Here is a 26,889-nt window from a genome sequence, read left to right on the forward strand (position 1 = left end):
TTTTGTAAAGGAGGACTTTAATTTACAGCATTTGATCAAAATTCTAAGTTCTGTGACAAACATCTTTGGAACTACAGTGGCAGAACATTGTAGAAACCCTTCTGTTGAATGCAAGGCCTTTAAGTGGTAAAAAAAAAAAAAAAAAACTCAACTGGGAGAACATTGCTTAAAACCGATAGATTGTGAGCTTGTGGAAGAGTATAATCCATGAGTGACTAATGTAATAAAATTGCTTAAAGCAACCAGTCTAAATACTTTAAAAACAAAAAAAAAAAAAAGTTAATATAAAAAGCTTTGTGAAGTAATAAAAAAAAAAAGTTTTCCTCAAATAATGAGCACACTGCAGGTCGAGATGCACCAGCAGTCACTATGGCATAAACCTTTTAGCATACAGCTCCAGGTTATTGAAAGAAGAAAAAAAAAAAGTATGCATTACGTTGCGTTTGTGTGACAATGACTAATATTTACAGGAAGTGATTCAGACTAGATCTGAAACAGGAAAAAAAAAATCTATTTCAGCAGCAACAGGTTTAAAAAAGGTGGCCGAGTCAATGTGCAAACCAATAACAGACTCTCCTAAAAAACACTTGAAGCAGGACCAACCCCACTCCACAAAGTGCATTTATGGAAAGTCTTCCCTGAAAAAAGTTCTCAAAAATAGACTCCTCATGACAGAGACAGTGTCATTAATCTCTGCCTCTGGTACTACGATGCCCTGAATAGAGTATGTTACACTGAAAAGGCTTTGGGGAATTGGTAGGAGTAGGGGGGCAGAGGCACCTTAAACGTAACCACATAGACAGACAGATCAATTGGAGAAACTGTTAAACAAGCAGGAAGTTAAGTATGTGGTAGTTGCACTCTACTTGCTGCCATGCTCACAATTCAAAATAAATTGATGCCCAGAGAAAAATGCACAACATAACACCTTCATGTGTCAACAAGGTATCTGCAAGGCCACTAAATGTGATGCTCACATTATGCTCCTATGCTTTTAGGACAATGTATACACCAATGGTGTAACGTTAAAATAGAAAAAGATATGGACGGAAGCATTCAAAAGCGGGTCCTCTGCGAGGCAGGAGGAAGAGCACAATTGAAGTCTTGTGGTTATATGTAAACTTATATAAGATTGTTTTTTATACATATATAAAGGAGGGTGAAAACTACAATCCAGCATATGTTGTGATATTTATGTGAAGGTCAGGCCAGCCTCGTTGTAGACCTTGAACACTTTCTCAATAGCATTCACATAGGCAGCAGTTCTCAAGTCCAAACCCAGGTTGTACTTCATTGCAGTGCGCATAATTTGCTGAAATAGAAGGTTACAGAGTGTTAGACACAATATAGGTTTTCAGGTCACAAGCAAGACAGATAGTTCAAGGCTAAACTCCAGCATTGCAAGAGGCTAATACAAGGTCAAACTCGGAGACTTAAGGAGAAGCAGTGCCAAGGGACTTTTGGCCCAGGGCCGAGGGTCTTTTGGTTCTACTTCTCTTTGGAATCCCATTTTCAGCCAATAACAGGCTGAGGCGTGCCGCTGACAGCCAGCGCCAACCGCTCCCACCCCCTCCACAGCCCAGAGCTTCAGTAAGCTCTGGAGGGGCAGAGCAGAGAGCCAATGACGAAGATCTTTAATTACATACTTGTCATTCTTAGAGGCTGAGTGGGACAGATGCAGCATAGGACTGATGCTGCATCCACCTAAGAGATAATGCTTTATTTATTTTTTTTTTTAACATACAGAGCTCCATTAATAGATCTTCGATGCATCTGGGGATCACCTAGAGCAGGGGGCTCCAAACTTTCTAAACAAAGGGCCAGTTTACGGTTCTTCAGACTTTAGGGGGGCCAGACTGCAGCTACTGGGAGCAGAAAGGGTCTCAATGTCAGTAGGAAGAGACCATGCCCCATTGTCTGTCAGTGGGAGGAATAGTGCCCCAAAGGCCGCATCAAAGCAAGCAAAAGGGCCACAGTTTGGAGACCACGGGTCAGCAACCAAAGTGGCAAAAGTATTACTTTCAGATGGCTCACAGGACAAGTTGGGATGCTGCAGTTTAATATATACATGTGTCTCCTACTATGTTCTCTGTAATACCACTCACACTGTACACATGAAAGGCAGTTGCCAATGGGCACTGCTAATGCCTTATCTGTTCTATATTATGAAAAGTGTTCTGTGTGCAAAAATAATTGCGTTGTACTGAGAGTTCCGCTGCTTTGTTGCCATTAGCCACTATGCAATTTGTATCCTTTCGGCTTTAGATTTACTGTATGTATAGTCAGCTTGGGATCTCTTGCCCGACAGTTAAGTTTCAGCAGAGTGCATAATGCAGCAGCATGGGAAAGAGGGAGCATGGCAAGAGCAGGTATAGTAAGTAAAACCACTGAACACCAATGCTGAGTTTTTTTGATGTACCAATACCAATCCTTGAGGAATGGGAGGGAGGGATGTTTAGGACTATCATTCTAGTTTATAGCACTACAATGTACTTAACATTTTATTTTGTGATTGAGAGTGTGAGGTGGTCATTTTGTTTTATATGTCTGGCAAACTAGGCTCAAGAGTTAGCATTTTAAGAAAAAGGTGACAATCTCGACATAAAACAATCAAAAGGACACATAAGGCAGTAGGCAGGCAGTGATTTAACCACTTGCCTACCGGGCACTTATACCCCCTTCCTGACCAGGCCAATTTTCAGCTTTCAGCACTGTCGCACTTTGAATGACAATTGAGCAGTCATGCAACATACTCATATGAAATTTTTATCAAATTTTTTTTTTTTTCTTCAAAGACAGTTTATTTTGGTGGTATTTAATCACCCCTGGTGTTATTTTTTGCCAAACAAAGCAAAAAAAAAAAAAAACTGAATAAATAAATTTGAAAAAAAGAAAAAAAAACAAGTTTTAGTTTTGGTTATATTATTTGTAAATAAGGGATTTTTCTCCTTCACTGTTGTGTGCTAATGAGGCTGCAGTGAGGCGCACTGATAGGCTGCAGTGATGGGTACAGATGAGGAGGAACTGGTAGATGGCACTGACAGACATCACTGATGGGCACTGAAAGGCAGCACTCATATACAACACTGATAGGCGGCACTGAAAGGCTGCTCAGATGGGCATTGATGTGCACTGCTAGGCACTGATCAGTGACCCAATGATCAGTGTACATGTCCCCTCCGAGGAATGCAGATTACCGGCTCTTCTCTCCTCACGAGCAGTCAGTGTGACAGCTCGTGAGGAGAGGAATAACGATAACTGGCATGTCCTTGTGCGCACGCACGGTTAGATTGGGAGAAGGTCATATGACGTCCTCTCAGAATAAGAGAACCGCCGCCTGTCCATCATTTCCTTACATGGCGGGCAGGAGGCGGTTAATATACAACTCAAATTGTAAAAGACGATTCTAAACTTAGACATGGGTCTTCATCTTTAGGCCTAAACTTTGTAATGATTAACCACTATACATCCGCCCTATAGCAGGTTTACTCCTACTGGGTGGCTCTCCTGTGCAATATCCCGTATATACACACTCAGGCTATTTTGCACTTCCGCCTCACTGGGGCACGTGTGCACCGCAGGCAGATCGCTTCTGCTGTGAACGGTCACAGCAGAAGCAGACCTGCAAGTCCCGGCAAACAAATCTTTGCTGGCACCCGTAGATCACTGGGCAGGGACGAAAAACAGAGCTGTGCCTAGGTTTACAAATGTCTGCAGTAATATTGCAGTCCCACTACAAGTCGCTGATCACCGCCATTAATATAAAATAAATAAAATTCCAGTATATGTATCGTAGTTTGTAGACACTAACCTTTATGCTAACAAAAATCCTAATAAATCGTATATTGATTAGTTTGCACAAATAGGTAGCAGGATAAATTTTGGCCTAAATTTAAGAAATTTTTTTTTTTTTTTTTTTTTTTTTTTAATTGGATGAGTTTTATAGTAGAAAATAAAAAAGATATTGGGTTTTTTTTTGTTTTTTTTTTTACATGGTCAGTCTTTTCTAAAAATGCAAAAAAGTAAAAAAAAAAAAAAAACTGCAGAAGTGATCAAATACCACCAAAAGAAAAAATCTATTTGTCTATTTGTGGGGGTGGGAGGACAAGACATAAAATTTCATTTGGGTACAGTGTTACATGACAATGCAATTGTCAGTTAAAGTAACACTGCGCTGTATCACAAAAAGAAAACTGGTCAGGAAGGGGGTACATTTTCTGGAGCTGAAAGAACTTTACATTTAAAAATTGTATTGCATATATGTATTTGTAAACTTACTCTTGCTGATCTTTCCATGGTATACGCCAAGCCAGAGTGGACAATATCTTTTTCAGAAGCGCCCTGGAAACAAAAGCAACCATTATAAAAACGCATTATTAAAAGAAAACAAGTAACTGATCCTTAAATTCTGTATGTCTAAAAGCAGTCTTGTCAGCTTACAACAGGATGCATAAAGGCTAATGCAGGCCATAGATGGGGAGAAAAAACGGTAGATTTTTCTTTTAAAAAACGAAAATTCGGTCGTTCAAGCGGCCGACGTTACCATCAATGGTAAAAAAAAAAAAAAAACGCCCGATTTTCATCCCTTCTACAGCTGGCAAAAAGTGTCCCTGCAGAGAGCTCCGCTATTTCTGACAGTTCTCTGACAGTTCCTTCACATTTACAGCGGTTGAAACATTGTATCTATTTGTTTCCATTTAGGATACAGATGTTTTTATTCGGAAACAAATAGATACAATGTTTCAACCGCTGTAAATGTCAAAGAACTGTCAGAAATAGCGGAGCTCTCTGCAGATACTTTTTGCTGGACTGGAATTCTTATTTTCATCCTACTTCTTCATCCTCTTCATCCTCTTCATCCTCTTCATCCTCTTCATCCTCTTCATCCTCTTCTTCTTGTCTTCCTCTTGCAGGTCACTGCTCATGCGCAGATTTTTTATCGGTAAAAAATCGGCCGATTTGCCCACTAATTGCCGCGAAAATCGGCCGATTTTTTTCCAACTTTATCGAAAAACAAAAACAGCCAAAATACCAAAAAACGGCCGACCAAATCGCCCACTAACGATCCGAAAATCGGCCGATTTTATTTTCGGCCGACAAATCGGCCGATTTTCGACCCATCTATGGCCTGCATAAGTCTTTACAAAAATAAAAGACTGACAGACACACATTTTTTTTCCCCAATCAGCCTGAAAAGCATTGCAACAGCAATCAGTAACCACGAATGCAATGCCAGGCTTCCGCAGACTCTCTCCAACTTCACATGCATACTGACTTTCAGTTGGAGAGCTGGAGGAAATGTCAATGGACAATGAGTGCAGTGATCACTGCTTCTGTATCACATTGAGAACTACAAGTCTGTATGCTACGGTGGCAGATGGGCCTTTTAGTTCATTAATTCTGAGTATCTGCGACTGCATGACAAGGTGCCTGCAGTGTGATGGGGAACAGGGTGCACCAAGTTACAAGCATGGTGCAAGAAAAGGGGAGTAAGACCATCTGGATTGGTCACTACTATCTTACACTTCAGTTTGTTGTAGGCTCACCTTTAAAAAAAAAATAAATAAAAAATAAAAATGCACATTTTTTTTTCAGGTAAGGTTTTTGCCATGCAGGTCTCCCTCTGACCTGTCACCATCTACTTGCTCGTATGGGCAAGTAGATACTGACAGGAAGACTCAATGAACTACAACAGCACTCCACAACGCCATGGAAGTTCATTGGCAACTACAAGCCAACAGCTGCAAAGGCTGTCGGAACTTTTAGTGTTCTCATTCAAAGAATACTGTGAATGAGTTACATGGCCGGCCAGGCGGGCGGAACCCTGCATGACAACGTTCTTTAAACATTGTGACAGCTAGCAGGGAGAAGTAGATTCTGGCGGGGCCCAGTCCAATCGTAACAGGTTACTCCCTAAATATGGGAGTAACACGCAACATGTTACAAAAGGTTAATATGTAACAGACCTCCTGCGCGCCTAACTAGGTCCCTATATACTAATCACTGAGGTAAAGCTGCCAACATTCAGTCACAAACCTAATGACAAACCGTGAATTAACAAAGAAAAACAATGTGGCGCTACTACCCTATAACAGCCCACCAAAAAAATATCATAAATAAAATGAATATGCACATATGAAATATCAGAAATTGAAATGGTCTAAAAAAAAAAAAAGTGTAAAAATGCACTTATACACATAATAAATCAATATACAACATTGGACAAAAACATATATGAACAGTGATGCACATAAGTTATGTTACAAAGGTGAAATTAACCTTTAACTTAACTTTTTATTTTTCTTAAAGCGGTAGGGTTTACACTTTAATCATTTGTCGTCCACAGAGATATAGATATATAAATATATAAATAAAAACAGCCTGCAACTCAAGTGGTTAAAAAACAACTCATGGCTGCAGTAGCCTAAAAAGCCTCGCCTGTGCAACTTCTGGATTTATGACCGAAAATCTGGTCACTTCCAATACCTACTTTACCTGCACTCCCCAATGTCTGCCTACATGATTAAGATGGCCCAAAAGGAAAGGAGAAAAGCTAGGTTTTATTCATTTATGTAAATATGTGCACAAGTGATAACACATCATGGCTTAAAGTTGTGGCAAATACTATCAAAGTATCACATACAGATATCCTAGCCTGGAACTCTGCTGTTGGCACCACTGGAATAGATCCACCATGTTTCCCAAACTTCCTTTCCAAGCTTTCCTGGACAGACACTAAAAGAAAAGAAGAACTTAGTAGACTAGTTTGATGAAAAGAACAAATCATCATTTTATGACAATGTATACATACTGAGTAAATGATAGTTTGAGTCCCGCTCATATTTGAAGGTTAAGCGACCATAGCTCACATGATTGAGATTCTTCAGCCACTCAAAATAAGACACAGTTACACCACCAGCATTCAAGTACAGGTCCTGCAAAACAAAAAAGGTTTGTGTTCAGAACGATTTTAGTCTAAAATGAAGATAAAAATGTCACGTTTAAAAAACACATCACAGGTTTATAGCATTACATACCTTTACAGCTACAAGAACATTATATAAAACATTCCAAAACACAAATAGAAAAAAATTAGGTGACAGCAAAAGAAAGATGAAAGATTGTGTTCTATCTGGTAGCACAAAATGTATGTCTACAATCTACATCTGTGCTGCTGGTCTCGGGGGGAAAAAAAAAAAAAAAAAAAAAAAAACACACAACACACTGCCTTAAGATTTGTTAACACCAGCACAATGTACAAGAGGGTTACACTTTTTATGAACTGTATTGTCTCCCTTTATATTGTAAAGTGCTGAGTAAACTGTTGGCACTATATAAAATAATAATAATAATCTTCCCTTTTGCATAACAAGGGCCTGACATGGTTTTTTTTTGTTCAAAGACAACTTGGAATGGTAAAAAGACAGGGGGTGCTCTTTGCTTGTCCTTAGGGGGGGGGGGGAAGGGAAGAAAAAAAAAAAAAAAAAAAAAACACACACAAACAACAAAAACAACCACAACACAGTTGCCCCTTTTCTTCTAAACCATTGGCTTCAGAGCCTCAAGTCACTAACCCAGGGACAAGTTTTCAGAACTGGAAAAATCAGATGGTCTAACCTACACACTTGTTCCAGTCAGTATATGTCAGTTGTGAAGCAAGGGTCAGCATGAAACACAGCATTTTTGGAAGAAAAGGTCAGCAATGGTAGCCTGGTGTTAAACACCTGGTGTTAAAATTTGATACATCACATATCTGCACAGGACTAGGTGCTTAAAAGTGAAAAGTATCACTTACTGGAATGACCATTATATTCCTCTCAAGGAAGATTTTGTCAGCTTCTGGGGTTGTGGGACCGTTGGCTCCTTCAGCGATAATCTATAAAAATGTTAATACAATGGTTAAGACAATATAAGAATAAAAAAAGTCAGTTTTTTTTTTTTTTATTTGTTAAGATATTTACTATACCTTTGCCTTAATTTTATGTGCATTAGATTTTGTTAGCTGTTTCTCACTGGCTGCTGGAATTAGAATGTCGCAGTCAGCCTCCAAGATGTTCCCATCATAAGCCTGGGCTTTTGGGAATCCAACTATTGTTCCATGTTGCTGTTAAAGCAATTGAAAGCCAAAATGTAAGCATAAAAAAGATATTTATTACACCTATACGAATACACATGCTCCACAGTATTAGCTGTATTAGTTCCCAACTTTTACTTTTCCAGCAAATATGGAGACGCAGTAGAAACAACACATGTTTGAAACCAGCGCCACCGTGTGGTAAACCGCACACCTTACACAACACCATTTTCATTGCCAATAAAAAACAGCCATTAGGATTCATTAAAATGAACTGCATGGATTTTTTTTAGCAAATGTATTTATGTCCACAGAACAGGCACCTTTGGGTGGTTCTTTCATCCTCACCTTATATCCAGAAGACCCAAGTATCCTAAAAACCCAAGTGTTCTTTCAAGCAATTATCAACCACAGCTTCCATGGTTGACTCCTGGCTCATCTCCATACCAACTAAAGAGGCCATGTATCACATTCTGCAGACAACAGGAAAACTAAACTATGTCCAAGTGGGCCAGACTGTGGTTAATATCAGCATAATGGAACATCCAAGTTCTGTTAATACCCAGGAGCTCAGAAAGTAAAAAAAATAAAGTGATTATATATATATATTTCTCTATCTATCTCACAGGTACCTGCTCAGTGGATCAAAAAAAAAAAAAAAAATTCTGCAATATGGGCTTCTGGCCTTCCCAGTAATTAAAGTGAAACTTCACCCTCTCAAACAGTGACTATTTGTAATCCTTATACTTTTCCTAGCTTTTTACTAATGTTAGCAGCATATCATATTTACTGGTTTTAAAATTTCTTTAGATACTTCCTGGTTTCCATGCCAAGGGAAAAATGATGTCATACATCCCAGGAGCCTCTCAGCTAAGCACACCCTCCTGCCAGCATGCCTGAGCTAAGGGCAGATGGATTCTAGGAAGTAAATGCTATACGAATCATCTGCCCTTACTCAAGATGGCCACTGACAGAAATGCTAGGAGGGTGCTTATGTAAGTTATTTCTCAGCAAAATAAAGAATGGAAACCTGGATGGATGGGTGAGTTTGCTTTTAATATTAAAAATGAAAAATAGTGCTTTTGGTTTGCGGTGCTCAGATGCAGTGTAGTTCTGCTTTAAGAATTGATCATTTATAAAAGGGCCAAGCTCACCTTTTAGAACATAGAACACCCATATTTAGGGTGAATGGGTGAATATTCCCCTGGTTGAATGGAGGAGCCTATTCTGATGGTGAGGAATCCTATAGAGCGGATACGAAAGAGGGCTTAGGATCCCTTTAAATCCCTAAAAGGCATCTCATTCACCAAAAATGTGGTGAGTGTATTTGATGTTGGTTTGCACGGGTGGAAGGTGGAAGTTTCTTTGCATCTGAAGAATTTTGGATTTCTTATCTTTACACGGATAATTTTTATATATTTCACGAACTTTTGGTGTTTACATTTTCACTATTAATATGATTTACGATATATTAGTATGCACTTTATATATTGATTGTATTTAGAGGTCTAGGTTTGCGCCGTTTATTTATATCAAGATGTAAACATTGTGGGCTACACAACTAAATGGTTAGCACTTTCACCTGGCAGTACTAGGGTCATTGGTTCGAATCCCAACCACAACACCACCTGCCTGGAGTTTGCATGTTCTCCCTGTGCGGGTTTCCTCGAGGTACTCTGGTATCCTCCCACACTCCAAAGACATGCTGGTAGGTTAATTGGATCCTGTCTAAATTGGCCCTAGTATGTGTATGTATGAATGTGAGTTAGGGACCTTAGATTGTACACCCCTTGAGGGTCAGGGACTGATGTGAATGTTCAATATATATATTTAAAGTGCTGCGCAAATTGAGAGTGCTATATAAGTACCTATAATAAATAAACATATGAAATTACTCACCAACTTGTAATCCTCAAGTTCTTTTGGATCAATGCCATCAGGATTCCAGATTGTCCCATCTATTTCACCAATTCCAACACACTTTGCACCAAAACGATTAAGGTAACGCATAGAATGTAGACCTACATTACCGAATCCCTGGAAAGAGATAAGGAGCCACAATAGTTAAACACAAGGATTGCATTATTTGGGTTGAGGATTACACAGGGGCCCCGTGCACACTGCAGCTCAAAGAAGCTGCCCCTATAGCAGTTTGAGCTTTTATTTTTTCTGCCAGTTAAGTCTCCCCCATGTTAGCCTATGTATCCATGCACACTTTAAGCATTTTTAGGAGTTTGGTGGCTAGAGAGATTACAGAAGAAAAAACCCCAGGAGGAGAGGAACTTTTGGGCATATAAAAAAAAAAAAAAAAAAAAAAAAATACTCAAAAGCGAAAAATGTGCATTAGCATGCATTACAATAGCCAGAATTCTGGCAATGCAATATATTAACGCCAGATGCAGGAGCACCACGTTAAAAACAGCTTTTTAACATGTTTTTGATTCTAAAAACTTCTTTTTTTTTGCTACAGAAGTTTGAGCTTCAGTGTGCATGAGGCCTATGACGGCACAAAATACACCTCAAAAGCTCTACTAGTGGTTTATTCCATTTATATTTACATTGCTGGTATCTTAAGATTTTTCCTCATTGCAAAAGATGCATTTTATGTTTACCAACAGTAGACAGACGCAGGACAATGGCAGCAGTGAAAACTGGACAATGCCTCCTATAGAGCATCACCCCAAGAATACAATTTATGGCACTTAAACCTTCAACCTAACCCACAACCACCAATAACACCACTTTACGATTACATCCTTACACTAGCCCAACACCTGTAGCCTACCTTCAAGTTTAAAAGAAAATCTCTACTGTTCAACAATGCAAGCAAATACTAAGAAATGCCTTGTGCCAATCTGTCCATAGATTACTTTACGTATCCCACCAAGCCATGTGCCTCTCAACAAGTTGCCAAAGCACCACATTGTTGGATGTAGGGGGGTGCTTCTCTCAGGATTTTTTCCTAATTTTCCTACTCCAGGGGGTTCTCAGGGTTTTTCTGCAGTATAGTACAAGCTATGGCGTGACCCAAAACTAACTGATCTTAAAAAAAGAATACATATAAAGTTTGACGTTTTGGACAACACAAAGCCTCGATTGATGTGTCAGATATAAAATATATTCTTCACTAGAAATAAAATCACCTGAATAACAAATGTTTTATCACCGAACCCAGGAGTCATTCCCAGCTGGCTCATGTATGAAGCCTCATTGATGAAGTTCTCAATGCCATGAAATACACCTCGGCCAGTTGCAGAAACACGTCCATGGATGCCACCTTGGCTGATGGGCTTCCCTGTGACACATGCATGTGCATTGATATCCTATAGTAAAAAGATAAAATATCCAACGTCACCTATACAGAAAGAACCCCACAGAGCAAGAAGCATTTCTAATAAAGAAAAGAGAAAAAAAAAAGAAAAAAAAAAAAGGCAAAACTACTGGATCAATGTTCTGTTAATCTAATTCTTTAAATAGAAATGCATATTGGAGTATAAATAAATCACAAACATCACAATGAGCCGAACTTACAGTGTGTCCAATTGTGTTGGCATAGGTGTCTGCAATCCAAGACATCTCCCTCTCTCCGGTGCTCATATCTGGAGCAGGGACATCAATACCAGGCCCTGTGGAATAGAAGTAGAATACAGCTACATTTAATTCATCCACAGTAGATTTCCCTGGAATCATAAGCAAGCTGGCAAATAGAGATACCCTCCCATGGTTACTTCAGGGATCAAAAACTGCAAGTCCTGGGCTACTAGCCAGGCCTTAAGAGTAACTCGCCACCAGTTGTCTCGCCCAACCCCTACCCTAAACACGTCCTCATGAAATGACACTTAATATTTATTTTTGCAACTTTATTCTGCAGAAGACATTTAAGTATGTTAACAATATTAACAAAGCAATGTAAACATCTTCTCCATCCCAGGCCCTCCTTCTCCAGTCCCATCTGAACAGACTGCAGACGTACTATAGGAGATGGTCAGAGACTGCAGACATTGCACAGGAGATGGTCAGAGGTTTTACACTATGGCGGTTTTTATTGTCTTTACCCCACCCTGCATGACTGAGATATAAAGGAGAAGAGGCAGCAGTGCTGCATGAGAGGGTGACCCGACTTAAAGCTGAGTCATGAGAGTAAAGGAGTGGTGGAAACCCCTGGTTATTAAGCGCAAGCTGGCCCAGGATTGGTGGTTGATGATAAGTGTATAAACCTCTATGGATTCAGTCTGCCCCCATCACACAGCTCCCATAAAGAATGGTGGACCACAGAGCCACTATGAGCAGCACATGACAAAGCTTGAACTTGAAATAACCTGTGTTCTAAAATGATATATTGCAGACAGTATTGGTAAACTCGCCTGTATCCAGTCATAGGCACACTGCCCATGTAATCTCTGCCCCCCCCCTCCTCCTGCATCAGTATTCCCCTCACTCCATGGGGGGGGGGGGGATGTCAGTAGCGCTCCCATTGAACACAGGGAAGGGAACAAGGGTCTGAGCATGCAGAAAGTGAACTCCTCAGGATACCCAGGACCCCTACATGAGTATGGGTCGTCCCTCTTCCTGATGGCGGCCCTGTAGATGCCCCATCCAGGGTACATCAGAGGCAGTGCATTATTCCCCAGCCAGCCCTGCTCTCTTGGACACACTTGCCCCCACTTTATTTCCATTCCAAATGCGAGCAGGCGAATGGAAATTTAAAGGGCTGGTTATTTTTTGGTGCTCCCACAGAGGAAATGATTATACAAATGATTATTACCCTTTAAAAAAGGCTGTGTACTTACTCATTTTTTAGCCTAGTCCAGTCACATGAACCTGTAGCTCTGGCCTCCTTGTATCAAGGAGTGACTGCTGCAGGGAAAGGAAAAAAAGCTGACAACAGAGGGGTAATAGGAGCAGGTGGGTGACGTCATGGCTCTGGGATTTCACAGCCGATGTCAAGCCCTACCATAGGGATCTTTCACAGTCAGCTGTGGGTTGCAGTAGAAATGTTGGCTCACAGCACATATCATGAGGTGGCAGCAGCACCTCCTGAACACCTGCTAGCCACTGCTATAGCACCCTTTGAAAAAGCAATCTATTGTGGATCACTTTTCAGAAGGCAGTTAGCATTGTGGCCAATGTGACAGAGCCCTTACACAGGGGAGCCAGAGCTGCAGAATCATGTGACTGGACTTGACTGCAAAATGCAAGTACTTTCAGGTCATCTGTGTTTTAGTGTCATGGAGGAATGATTGAGCTTGTTGCTCTGCCTACAAAAAGGAACAACAATGGTTCACTTTAAAGGATCACTTTCAAACAAATCCAAGTCTCGTATAAAGAAAGAAAGAAAAAAAAAATCCTGCACACAGCAAAAATAAAAAAAAAAACTGCATTTGCACAACATGACCAGTTGGTGGTAGCAAACAACATGCAGAGAAGGAACTTACCAATAAATCCCTTCTTTGCCAGCTCTATAGTAAACCTTCTGGTAATCTTTTCAAGTTCTGCATCCTATGAGAGCAAGAAAATTAAAAATAAATTAAATTAAAAAAGTAATACATGAACATTACACTTCCAAAAACTCAGGCTGCGACAGTGAGCCTACAAAACCATGCAGTGTAGATTAGTACCCACAAGAAGATACTTGATGCATGAACATTTAAAACTGGTGCCAGTTCATACTGGTCAGAGTTATGGCAATAAGAAGTGATAAGTATCACATCACTAGTTTTTCATGGCCCATGCTAAAAAAAGGTCATCAGTGTTGTGGCACAGAACAATTCTTGGTCAGAGGTATCTGTACGAGGGTCCAACCTTCAGATTAATGGGGTATTTCTACTCACAGACATCCCCTATCTGATACCTCTGGGGGAGGGAACGCTTTGTCCAGCTGCACCCAGAGAGCCCTTAAAGCCTGGATTCATTATGCAAATTTCAACATCACTCAGAAATTGGCAGGAGTTAGACTTTAACCACTTCCCATCCAGCTGTTGTATAAGCGGCTGGACGGTGGCAGTGCAGGGGCGGGTGGCCATTTATAAACGGCCTCCCCGCCCCCTGCTTGTACGCACAGCACCTCAATCCGGTGCCGCTGTGTCCTCCGGACATAGTGGAACACCGATCGTTGTACGGGGACCTCTGTGCGAGTTCCCGATCATGTGATCACCGATTGGCCAATCAGTGATCACATGAAGATTAGTAAGCAAGAGGTCACTTCTGACATTGCTTACATGTGAAATCTGAATGATCACAGAGGTCACATGGTACAAGGCTATTCACAATAGCCTTGTACCATGTGGCAAGCTGTGACCAATCACAGCTCACACAGTAGTTCTCAATGGCTGCAAGAATGCAGCTAGAGAGGAGGAGAAATGATTGCTTTTACAGCCTTTATGGATGTAAAAGCAATCAGTGTAAACAAAAAAAAACTGCATAGCTCCCCACAAGTAGTACAGTGTCACCATGGTGACACTTTACTGCTAGGGTGACAGTATGAAAAAAAAAAAAAAATACAAAATGTGAAAAAAAATTATAATTTTTGGTTATAAACCAATTTGGGGTTTTTATTTGTTTTTTTACGAAAAAGATAACTGAATACATTTTGGCCAAGATTTATGAAAAGAGATTTATTTGCAATATTGTATAAGAAAAACACTTTTTTTCAAAATTTTTGGACTTTCAATTATATAGCAAAAAAAATAAAAATCCCAGTGGTGAATAAATACTACCAAAATAAAGCTTTATCTTTCTCAAAAAAAAAAAAAAAATTCATATGGGTACAGTGTTGCATGACCGCGCAATTGTCATTGAAAGTGTAACAGCGCTGAAAGCTGAAAATTGGCCTGGACAGGAAGGGGGTAAAAGTGTCCAGACTTGAAGTGGTTAAAAGAAAAACCACAAAAACAACCACTTTGGGTTTTTTTTACATCCCATAGGGGACCCGATGTCTCACTGGTCCTCCAATGAAGTGGTTGGAAAGCAGATTGCATTCCATCAGCTTCTTCCCCATCAGGATTAAGTGATACAAGGACCTGAAAGTGAGATTTTGCATGTCACTTCCAGGCAGCTTCAAGGCCACTGGTATCACTTCCACATGAAGCAGACAGTCAGCTCAACTAATGTACGCACACTGCCGGTGACTACAGCCACTGCATGGGTTTAAAAAGCCCCTGATCCCAGAGCAGCTTTAAAAACAGCACTGGGGCTGGGAAGTGGTTAAAAGTCATACATGCATCTTTGACGCTCAGTGCGCTTTCATGCAGGCAGCAACCCTTGCCATCTCTCTGAAAAGCGATCAGTGGACTGCTTTTCAGACATTTGGCAGGTGGTGTGAAGGACACGTCACCTCCTTGCTGCCTTTTTCTATAAATACCTTGTATGCGATTCAGGTGCAGCCCCAATCAAATAGGACGTGTTCAGTACGGTTTGACTTGTCGCACCCCCAAAGCATAGCAGCAGGTGTACAGCCTTAAGTGGCTGCATGCCATTCTTTAGGTGGCCACTGTTGGCTCATAGTTGAAGCGTGGTTCCACATTAAAAAAAAAAAAAAAAAAAGAAACCCACACACCACATATCACAAGGTGGCATCAGCACCTCCTGGACACCTGCTAGCCACTGCTATAGCACCCTTTAAAAAGCAAGCACAACCGACTGCTTTTAATGTCCCCTGACCACCTATGTGAATAAGCCCCAAGTACCATGTCAGAGCAATTCTGTCACTGGCAATATTGCTACAGAGAGAATCATGAAGGGAGATTCAACGATTTATCTAGTGAACCCCCCGCACTAGCTCAGAATCACAATCGCTAGCAAGTGTTCTCACTGGTAGAGTCAGCAAGAGAGCAATTCGCTACGGAAAGGTATGTAGTGTCCTAACAAGCCTGTCACTACTTCTACTACTGTAGAGGAAGATGAAAGAAAGAGCGCACAAACCTTGCGCATTACCTCAATAGTGACTAATTTTATTAATAAGGAAATATACTCACAAAATTTTGTGAGTATATTTCCTTATTAATAAAATTAGTCACTATTTATTGAGGTAATGCGCAAGGTTTGTGCGCTCTGTCATCTTCCTCTACAGTTTTATTAAGCTTCCCCAGCTTCATGATAGAGCTGCACAACCTCTGATCACCAGTGGATGAATACACAACACGCTGCTTGTCACTAACGCCTGTTTGATCTGAGTCCTTGAGCGCAGGAGATAATGAATCTTTGACTACTTCACACCTTACACCGCATGTCACCAGGCTCCCAAATTTAGAGGACAATACTTACTGAATAATTCCTAGTATTGATTTTCACTCCAGCTTTGGCACCACCAAAAGGCACATCTAAAATAAATAAAGTTAGGAAATGAAAATTTAAAAAAAAAAAAAAAAAAAAAAAAAAAGGCATACTAGAAAACATTTATTGATCCTAACGCTCATATTACATGACAATGTAAAGGAAGCCTCTCAGGAGAAAAATATAGAGCCTGCCATTGCTGCCCTATTCTTAACTCACTGAATTGGAACAAGTATATAGATCTGTTTTCTGTGACTTTGCTTGCTGAATGCTTGTTCTAGGTCAGGGATTCAGAGTATTCAAGCAAGACACAGCCAACTAGTTATTTTCAGAAGGTAGTCAGCATTGTCAGCCCCCTCGATTTTCTAAATTCAGCTTTATATGTAGTATGAATTCAAGTTGAATTTTCAGTCACTTCCATCACCAATTGCCAAATTCTACTTAATATGTGAAATCAACTTAAAAAGATTTATGTTCGGTTTCATTATTTGTGATGTTTCCAACTTCATTAAGCATTAAGAAGGGGGGGGGGGGTTGGGGGGAAGGGAGCTCTTTTTTTTTTTCTTGTTGCTAGGCAGATTTAAAAATGCATCAAAAGCGCAATACATGCTTCTCTGCAGCGTTTCCATTGAAGTCTATTGAACCAAAAACGCAACTTTTTGCATTCAAAAAAGTCCCTGACCCTTTCCAAAAAAACGCACCAGGTGGAAGAAAAAAAAAAAAAAAAAAAAAAAAAAAAAACACACGCACAGGTGTGAACATGATCCATAGGCAAAAATGTTAAATGGACTATACTGCATTTCTGCAAATCACAAAATGCTGCAGAAAAGGGCCAGTTCACACCATGCCTGCACAAAAGGCTGCTGTTCTGTGCAGTGTGATTTCAGCCCATTCATTCTGTAAGGGCTGTAAGAAAGAAAAAAAAAAAAAAAAACCCCACACCAAAAAGCAGTGCATGCACTGCAACTGATCGCATGGCACTTTTGTATCATGCGTTTTGGAGCAGGCAAACACTGCATTTGTGACGTCATTAACTCACTATTTACACCTGCAATGCGTTTTAAGCGCAGTGCAGGAAAGTCGCACAGAGCGCAGTTTTCCTGCACCACGTTCTGGTGTGAACTGGCCCTGAGTGAGGCTATAATATTTAAAAACAGCTCGCAAGTACAGGAGTCAGATGGAAGATGGTAACAAGGGATGGAACAGCGGGAGGCTTTGGAAAGTAGTATTTAGATTAGCTACTGGTTCTTCTCTCAAAAGGGTATGCATGGTTAGAATGCACTTGTCCATTAACCACTATAGATTTGATTTGACGTAAATTAGCCTCAGAGCTTAAAGCAGCAATATACCAAAACAGCATTACTGCCACTTACCAAACTTGAATCTGTTTTCTATTCTACTTTACACATTGCATCCATAAACAACTTCCCACCTTCTTGTCTGGTTCTGGTCCCCAGCTTCTCTCTCTCCCGCTATTGGGAGAAAGTAAAGGAAAGTGCCACCAGAACAGGGAGATGCAGGGTGGAAAATGTGGGAGCTACGCTGATCTATCTAGAACCATGTACTGTCCCCTTTGCAGAGAGCAGTGTCCTAATAACAGAACAATGCACATCTTTTTCATAGTAATAAATGCAAAGGCACACCCCATACAGCTACACCCACTCCCACTCCAGTGAGCACTGGAGGGGCAGAGAAGAGAGATGACTGAAAGTCACAGCTCTCTGCTCAGAGCTGACTGAGAACTTAACCAATCAGTGGTTATGTGATCACTCAGTGTTCTCGTCACAGCACAGGTATGTATTTTTTTTTCTGATTTGTTTTTTTTGCTTTTTTTAATTCCCCCCAAACTTCTCCTTTAAAGCGGTTGTAAAAGCTGAAGGTTTTTTACCTTTCTACATTCTATGCATGAAGGGATAAAAACCTGTGTGCTGCTCCCCCCCCCCCCCCCCCCCCCAAATACTCACCTGAGCCCCTCTTGATCCAGCGATGTGCATGAGAGCTTCTGCTGTCCCGAACTCCCTCTCCTCATTGGCTGCTGTCAATCACAGCCTGTGAGCAAATATTGAGAGAGTGGGGGCGGGGCGGGGTCAAGCCACGGCTTTGTATGTCTTATGAATGCACAGAGCCAGGCTCGGGAGCGAACATGCACCAGTGCCTCCATAGCAAGCTGATTGCTATTGAGGGCACGACACAAGGGGGAGAAGCCAGAAGCGCCAATGGGGGACCTGGGAAGAGGAGGATCACGGATGCTCTGTGCAAAACCAATACGCAGGGCAGGTAAGCATAATAGGTTTGTTCCTTTTTTTTTGGAAAGTCGAAACTTTAATACCACTTCAATTTAATCAATGAGAAACTATTGGGATTAACACACAAAATGAGCTGACTTACCTACAACTGCACATTTGTAAGTCATTAAAGATGCCAAGGCTTTTACTTCATCAACACTGACATCTGTGCTGTAACGAATACCTAAGAAGTGAAAAAAAAATAAAGAAGCATACAAAAGTTAAATTATAACAGCAACAATTGTATGCAGTAAGCTTCCTTTCACATGATTTTCCTGGCATAGTAAATTTAGAAACAAAGTAACCCACTGAATGACTTTAAAGCCCAACAACATGTTTAATGTCCATTTAACTAGTTACTGCACTAAGAGGTGTGCTTGCTGGGTGAGCTGTACAAGGCCTCATGCACACTGAGTGTTGGAAGAATACCCCTCCATGTTACAACACATACAAAGTCACAGAACCAAGCTGACCGAAATGCTACTTTTTCTTTAAAGAAGTAAAATCCATAAGAACTTTACAGCCCACACAAAAAAATAAAACACCAAGAAAAGCCCTGCCAGTGCTGCATGACTCATTACTTGCTCATTTTTTCAGCACTAAAAGTTTCCATTGGATGAAAACCAAAAAGCTTGCTAAATGAAATCCTGCCACTCCCTAAACTCAAAAGGAAACCACAGTTTATAAAGGAAAAACAAAACGAAAAATGTACCCAGGCAGTACAGATTTTAACTGTCTGGGTACTACAAGCATTTACAAAGCAAGACTAAATCACAAAAACACACCAAAAAAACAAAACAGACAGTCATGCCAAACCTGTTAACCACACTGTCTGGGGTGGTGTGGCACACATACATAGAACTTTCAGCAATTTACATATGCTCATCAACTGGAAAAGCCCTTCAAACTACCCAGGTAAGCACACCCATCACAGAACCAGCTTCATAAAAAGCATTTGATTGTAAATGTATGGCACAGATGGCATCATAGGGGGGAAAAAAAAACCCCACAACACACCCAGAAAAGTGTTAGTCAAACACAATTTGCAAACGACAACCATCTGAACTCCTGTATGACGGCTACAGAAGAATGACTCCTAGGTATCATGCAAATATCTCACCAGCAAACCGGTTGACCAATAGCCCTTTCCTAAAGAAAATACAAATCCCCACAACCCTACTTCATTTAATAAAAAAAAAAAAAAAAAAAAAAAAAAAAGCTTACAGTGGCGGCAACAACATAAAAACTGGTTCTACTGGTCAAGCCAGGTCCTCACAAACACTGATAAATGCAGGGAATTTCACTAGGATGATGATGGTGATAAAATGACCAAAGACTGGGAACACTGGTAGACAGAAGACCACTTGTGACAGTGGGTCGGGTTTAAACTCTACACAAGTGACTTCACTGCTATGCATCAATCACCGCAGAGCTACAGAGAAAGCTGCTATTTTGCAGGGACAACACCAAATAGTAATGTCTTAACATATGGCCAACCCAACATCACTTGCCCAAAGCCTGAAGCATCTTCTCCAGGTACCTGGGTCATTTGGTGACCTTCCTTGCTTCAGCCCTAGTGTATCAGGGCACCTGCAGGTCATTAGTGTAAGGCCCCATTCACATGGGGCAGATTCAGTTATGATCAGCAGGGATCGGTCCACCGATTCCCTGCTGATCAGAGCAGATGGATGACAGGTCCGTATCCACTCAGTTTAAGCGGGGCGGACATGGACAGAGGCCACTCTACTCTATGAGCAACCAGGAGTAAACAGATGCCGCTGTCTGTTTACACCCAACCAACCCACTTACTTGAAGGACGAATCCCCTTCCAATTTTTTTTTTTTTTTTTTTAAGCAGACTGAAGGTAGGTGGGTGTAAACGAACACAAGTCTGTTTGCTCCTGTTGGTCCATAGAGCTGAATGAAGGGTCTGCCTGAAGAACCAACAGATGGACCTGATCAGACCCTGTGTGTGAGGCCTTCCTGTAAATCTCCATGCTCCTAGTTTTTTGCCATTCAATAACTTATGACTAAGGCAGGTAACCTTAAAGTAAATAGTCATTCTTGGGAGCTGCTTTAACTTCCTGCATACCAACTGGCATAAAAATGAAGTTCCTCTACGAACTAAGCCAGCCACAAAAGGGCTTACACAAGAATATGAGTAGTAAATCTTAAAGTGTTACTAAACCCACAACAGTAAAATCAGTCTGTATATGCAAAAAAACATGCTTGTTATACTCGCTGTGGAACCTAAGAGGTTAATCCTCTGCATTGTATAAAAAGGCTGTTTGATCCTGTCTTCTCTGAATCTCTTCTACTGTCCCTAATCCATCTGATAGTACAGAGCCTTGGGGGCAAACTGCACATGCTCAGTTTGGGGTGTATTGGCAGAGAGTTTATTTTTCCTTTTCTTTTGCATGTGATCAGCACAGGGCCAATCAGCACTATCCAGAGGGCCAGGGGTTATGCAGCCTCATAGGTCAACCAGAGGAGAATGAAAATATAATCTTTAACCAGTGCTCTGCTGAACACTGATAGAAGTCACAAGACTGCTCTAACTGCTGACAAGAAAAAGTATTCAGCCGTATAGATTTGCTAAAATAATTGCATTTCCATGTCCTGTGTACTGTGGGAGACCAGATATAGTGAATGCAGGGTCCTGGGTTTAGTAACACTAATTGTAAAGCCTTACTTATGAAATATATACACTTTTGCGTAATAGAGGAAATAACACAGCCTTGTAGTTAACATTCTTCCTATGGAGCAGCTTACTGTACCAAACAGAGCTGGGGAAATTTAGCAGTCACAGGCCATCTTTCAAATTGTAACTGAGAATTGTGCTAAAGCGAAGAGACAATGAATGGACAGCACACAGTCTCATCATTAACCCCCCCCCCCCATACCACTACTATAAATCATCATGGTCCAAGACATCCAGAGGCAGCCCAGAACATTGGTCTGCAGGTGGAAGACATGGTAAAGGAGTCCACAGGAAGCTGTAAGGAATACAACAAAGCAAAGCTGTCTGATCTCCTTCACACCCCCCCCCCATTTAAAATATGGGTACAGCTAGCCTGTTAACTAGTGGGTGATGTAAACTGACCTCGCTATGCACTCTTGGGAGATGGGAGGCAATGTGCAAGGCAAAATTGTTGACAGGGCAGCAGCTGTCAGATTTCAGGAGACATCCAACCTCTACAGTCAAGCTAAAATGTCAAACTCAGAAAATCATGTAAAGTAAATAAAGAAGCAAAATATGAAATCTTTCATTAACAAACCTGGCCAATATACAAAGCCTAAAAATTCTGATTCTAGTGAAATTCCTAATGTAACTGGTTCTCTTTGAAAGGATACATAAGTACCAAGAATTAACTTATTTGTTTTTTTAATTAGTCCCTTTTAGTCTGTTAAAGCTGAAGTTTATCATAAAAATTACTCGCCTTACTCTGTCAGCTATATCCAGTCGTTGACCTCACAGTGGGATTGTGGGAAAGCTCAGGATTGCAATGCTAGTGAAACGACGCTACTGCGTTGTACGGGAGCATGTTCACAGGATTCAGGTCTCTCAATTTTCCCCAAGATGACCCACTAATGTCACCTTGCCTAGGTGAACTTTCACAAGCTTGGGAGTAAGATTTTCTCAAAAGGTTTTTTCCTATAAAGCCCCTTTCACACAGGCTAGATCTGGCTTTGCTTAGCCGGGGATCTGTCCGCTGATTCCCCTGCTGAACAGTCTGCCGATTCCCCCGCTGAACTGAGCAGACTACCGGATGACAGGTATATGTCTGCTGTGCTTATGCATTGTGGACACGGACAGCCTATTCTGCTCTAGGGGTGATCAGACGGAAACAGACTGGCCATCTGTTTACACCAGACTGCCCTCCAATCCGATATGGCCAATCAGAAGGAAACTGATCCCCTTCTGTTTGGTTTTGCTGGATGGGATTGGAGGTAGCTGGGTGTACACAGAGACAAGTCTGTTTACATCGGACTGCCTATAGAGAAGGAGGGTCCAACAAAAATGGACAGGCAGACCTGATCGGACTGCTCATGTGAAAGGGGCCCAATACAACATTCAACCACTTATAACAACCTTTAATTTTTGTGCCAAGTCCTCCACGTCATTTAGTCTTCAAACTGCATTAAGGGTTGCAGGCAAGATCTGACCACCAAAAATTCTAAAGCAATTCATAGATTAGTCAGTTGGGTTGGAGAAAAAAAAAAAACCCAAACACTAACTAGATTCCACACAACCTATGTAGATGGAGGACTAGTCCCCACTGAGCTATTGTGTTCTGACAGCACGATCACTCTCTTGCCATCAGGATACACTAATCTGCATTGCAGGCTATAGCCTGCAGACCTGATCTAAAGGGGAAAATCTGACAGGGCAGTTGTACAGAAGTTGATCAGTAGAGCAATTTCTGTATAACCTTCCTGCCCATACATGGAATGAAATTCAGCCAGCTTAAGTAGATCTTGCAGGGAACAAAAGAAACTGGCAAGAAAAATCGACTTTGTCCATCAATTCCTTTCCTGAGCAGACCCTGCTGGGCGGTGTCTAAAAGTCAGGAAGAACATCTGGACATATGTGACTAAATAAACAGACCAGGTGAGATTATTATCGGATGTCTGCAGACACTTTGAACCTCTGCAACAATGAAGAGGTGCTGGACAATACTACGAGAGGGGAAGATTTTTTTTTATTTTATTTTTTTTTAAGTGTTTTCCAATGACATTCATCAAGTCATTGACTGTACTAATGAGAATATGTTCATGCAAACATTTGTTCACAAATCTACTAGTGTATGGCCAGATAAGACATCAAAATGAGCAAATTTTCCCCAATTCAAACTTTTCTGCCATGTTGCATTACCACACGTGTGTTTATGTGCAGTAATTTCAGCACCATTCATTGTTAGCGGCATGTCTAAGCACAACACAGATTTAAATGCACCAGCAGCATTTTTCTTTCACCATGGTGCACTACAATGCATGGATGCTTCACATCCGCTTGTTGCACTGGATTGGCCAAGTACATTGGCTTGCCTTTTTAAGAATGACACCAAACCACACCACCTATCATCACCACAACATACAAATGTACATACAGCCTAGCACAGACCCAGATGGGGAAAGAAAAGATAGTTTCTCAACCAACCCTCCTTCATTGCTGGTGAGAAAATACTTTCATTCAACTCAGACTGTTCTCAAAACAGTTGGGAATGGAAGAAACAATAGCTGCGAATACAAGTTTTATTCCTACTAGGCCAGAAAAAAACCACAATAACCATGTTAAAGAATTCCCAATGGGACATCATGGAGGTAGAATAGCAAGCACCAAGAAAAACAATGGCCACCTAAACACACCCAGAGACTACAAGCCACCTGCCTTGAGGCACTACAAGAAAAGGACGCCTCAAGTCTTTTACAATGAAAAGGAATCAGGGAGGTTACTTTTCTCATGAGAAAAGAGGGTCATTCTGAAGAGCAAAATATTCCAAATTTCAGACTCTACAAGAATGCAGGACAGGCAGGCAGGCCGGCCATGGACCAAGGACACATTCTGCAAGGTGTCAGCTGCATGAAAAATCTCCAGTCACCAGATCTCACCTAGCCTACTGAGCTCAAGATGATACAAGTCTTTGCTGCTACATGGGCTTCCCTTCAATGTCACCTAGCCTACTGAGCTCAAGATGATACAAGTCTTTGATGGTACATGGGCTTCCCTTCAATGTCACCTAGCCTACTGAGCTCAAGATGATACAAGTCTTTGCTGCTACATGGGCTTCCCTTCAATGTCACCTAGCCCAAGGAATCCAGATGAGCACACATATGGGACATGTGCTTCCTACTCCCATCCTTGACATCACCTAGAGAACCTAGTCACCTAACCTAGTGAACCCAGATGTCTTGGCCAGTACATGTGCTTCACCCCAATGTTACCTAGGTCCAGGGACTCCAAATGACAAATCTTGGACAATAGCCATGCTTCCCCTTGATGTCACCTAGCCTAGAGAATCCAGAGGACATGTTTTGGCTGGTACATGCACACCCCCCAACCCTCTTCCCCCATGTCAACTAGTCTAAGGACTTTAAATGACATGTTTTGCTGGCATAGGTGTCACCTAGCCTAGAGAACCCAGATGACACGTTGGATGGTATCTGTGCTTCCCTCCCAGATGACGTCTATGGATAGTAGATGTGCTTCCCTTGTCATTGAGCCTAGAGAACCCAGACGACACTCATCTTGGCCAGTATGTGTGCTTCACCTCAACGTCACCCAATAAAGGGGACCCAGATGACACAACTTGACTGGTACCTGTACTTCCCCCTGATGGCACCTAAAGAATGCAAATGGCAAATATCTTAGCTGATCCCTGTACTCACCCCCCCCCCCTCATGTCACCTAGTCAGTGAACCCCCAATGACACTTGTGTGAGCTGTATGTGTGCTTCACCCTGATGTCACCTAACTGCTTTGGTTGGTACATATGCGTCCCCCAACGTCACCCAGTGACCCCAGATAGCACATCTTGGCAGGTACTTGTACTGCAACCTATCCCCCCCGTCACCTAGCCCTGTAACCCCAGATGGCATTGTCTTGGTTGGTACATGTGCCACCAACAGGCAGTGTGATAGCAGCTGTGGAGAGAACTTCTCGTCAGTTTTCCAGGGACACGGCCACAGGTCACCGGAGACTGTTCTGCAGATCAGAAGTACTTGTCCCTGCTTGGCACAGCTTTGTACAATGGCCCCAGGGTCATCTTCTGGAAAGTTCTCCCACCATAAAAGGTGACAGAGCAGCAGATATCGTCCTCATAGAACAGTGCTGTCCCAGCCACAGCCAGGACTGATCAGGACAGTGCTGTCCCAGCTGTAGCAGAGCAAGGACAGCTTCTTCCTGATCAGTCCTTGAATGGGACAGCATCGCCATGGTCAGTCCTAGTTCTGGCTGGGACAGCAGGGTCCCGATCAGTCCTGGCTGGGACAGCAGGGTCCCGATCAGTCCTGGCTGGGACAGCAGGGTCCCGATCAGTCCTGGCTGGGACAGCAGGGTCCCGATCAGTCCTGGCAGGGTCCCGATCGGTGAATAGGGACAGTCCCCCGGCGCTCATACTGACCTCCCTTGCAGGGGGTGCGGTGCTGGCTGTGCTGGGCCCGGTAGCCCTCCACCACCTCCCAGTCGCCGTTGTCCCTCTTGATGGGGAAGCTGACACTGAGGACATGGTTGCACGGCTTGATGATGCGGAGGATCCCCTTCACCCTCTTCCTCTTCTGCTCCTCCGTCTCCCGGGTCTTCAGGTCCTCCACCAGCTTGTTCTCCACGATGCCGGCGCCCCGGTCAAAGAAACCCTCCACCATCTTGAAGAAGTTGGGGTCATCCTCCGGGTCCACAGCCTGGCTGTATCGGCGGAGGAAGGGGGCAGTAGAGGCGGCTGGCAGAGCGGAGTCTGCGGCACAGGAGGCCAGGGCCCCCCCTCCCCGGGACACGAGCTCCCCGAGATAGCGATACATGACGACCACACAACGCTGACTACAGGCGGAGGATGGACGAGGACGGCCCGAACGGCCAACTATATACGGGGCCCGAGGGGCGGGGAGCACGTGCACGGGACGGGCCGCTGTGGAAACGCTGGTGCGCGTGCACGGGAGGGAAGGGGTGAGCGCGCGCTGAACATTGATCTCCACACCCTGAGCTGTGCGCGCTACTGTGTGTAATGGAGTACACTGTCCGTGTCACACTGGAGGTCACATCCCAGTAATTAGCTGTCATTTCATCGCTGCTACTGGTCACACTTCCATTATGTCATTACGATTGTGTGCTCGGCCATAAAGCACTCTCCTGCAGTGCTGCCTTCCTCCATTCACAGCTGGCTGCCTCCATTCACAGCCAGCAAGTGTTTGTGGAGGAGTTCATACAGGCTTTGTAGTGTTTACCATGACCATAGGTGTGCCTGGCCCTTCTATCATACACATGCACTTCATGTTTTCTTCATGTGCCTGTGGCGGCACTTTTTATGTGTGGCCCTTAGGTTCCTTCCATCCCTGTCTGAGGGTCTGTCCTCAGGAGACCCCCTAACCCAATGCCGGACAACTTTCCCAGTATGCGGGGCCTAAAGTGAGGCCCTCAACATCACCAAACAACATCACGTTCCATGAACATGTATCAGAGACAGCAGACGCACAACAGGATATAGGCAGAGACTATGGGCATGATACTAAGGCTACGTTTACACTAGCTTTGTCAGCAGGCGTTT

The 26,889-nt window shown here is 42.3% G+C and overlaps 1 protein-coding gene across 1 annotated transcript; it reads right to left on the bottom strand.

Annotated features, from left to right (window-relative positions):
- On the bottom strand, positions 1–26,236 carry LOC149462740 (glutamate dehydrogenase, mitochondrial). Its single transcript, XM_089676519.1, has 13 exons — positions 25,753–26,236; positions 18,734–18,814; positions 16,337–16,392; positions 13,510–13,573; positions 11,606–11,700; positions 11,218–11,397; positions 9,974–10,111; positions 7,967–8,104; positions 7,796–7,876; positions 6,812–6,935; positions 6,644–6,735; positions 4,279–4,341; positions 1–1,312 (listed from the first exon to the last, which is right to left on the bottom strand). The coding sequence occupies exons 1-13, from the start codon at positions 26,144–26,146 to the stop codon at positions 1,193–1,195; spliced, it is 1,626 nt and encodes a 541-aa protein (XP_089532645.1). The 5' UTR covers positions 26,147–26,236; the 3' UTR covers positions 1–1,192.
- Positions 26,237–26,889: the final 653 nt, after the last annotated feature.

The sequence above is a fragment of the Staurois parvus genome, unplaced genomic scaffold (genome assembly GCF_062004578.1).
Source record: "Staurois parvus isolate SC_StPar_1 unplaced genomic scaffold, SC_StPar_1.0 ptg000170l, whole genome shotgun sequence".
Lineage (NCBI taxonomy): Eukaryota > Metazoa > Chordata > Amphibia > Anura > Ranidae > Staurois > Staurois parvus.

Coding starts and splice junctions, on each gene's coding strand:
- LOC149462740 (XM_089676519.1), bottom strand. CDS start 26,146: ATGTATCGCTATCTCGGGGAGCTCGTGTCCCGGGGAGGGGGGGCCCTG. Junction 11,398..11,605: donor CCAACACAATTGGACACACT/GTAAGTTCGGCT, acceptor TTTTTACTATAG/GATATCAATGCACATGCATG. Junction 10,112..11,217: donor ATAAAACATTTGTTATTCAG/GTGATTTTATTT, acceptor ATCTCTTTCCAG/GGATTCGGTAATGTAGGTCT.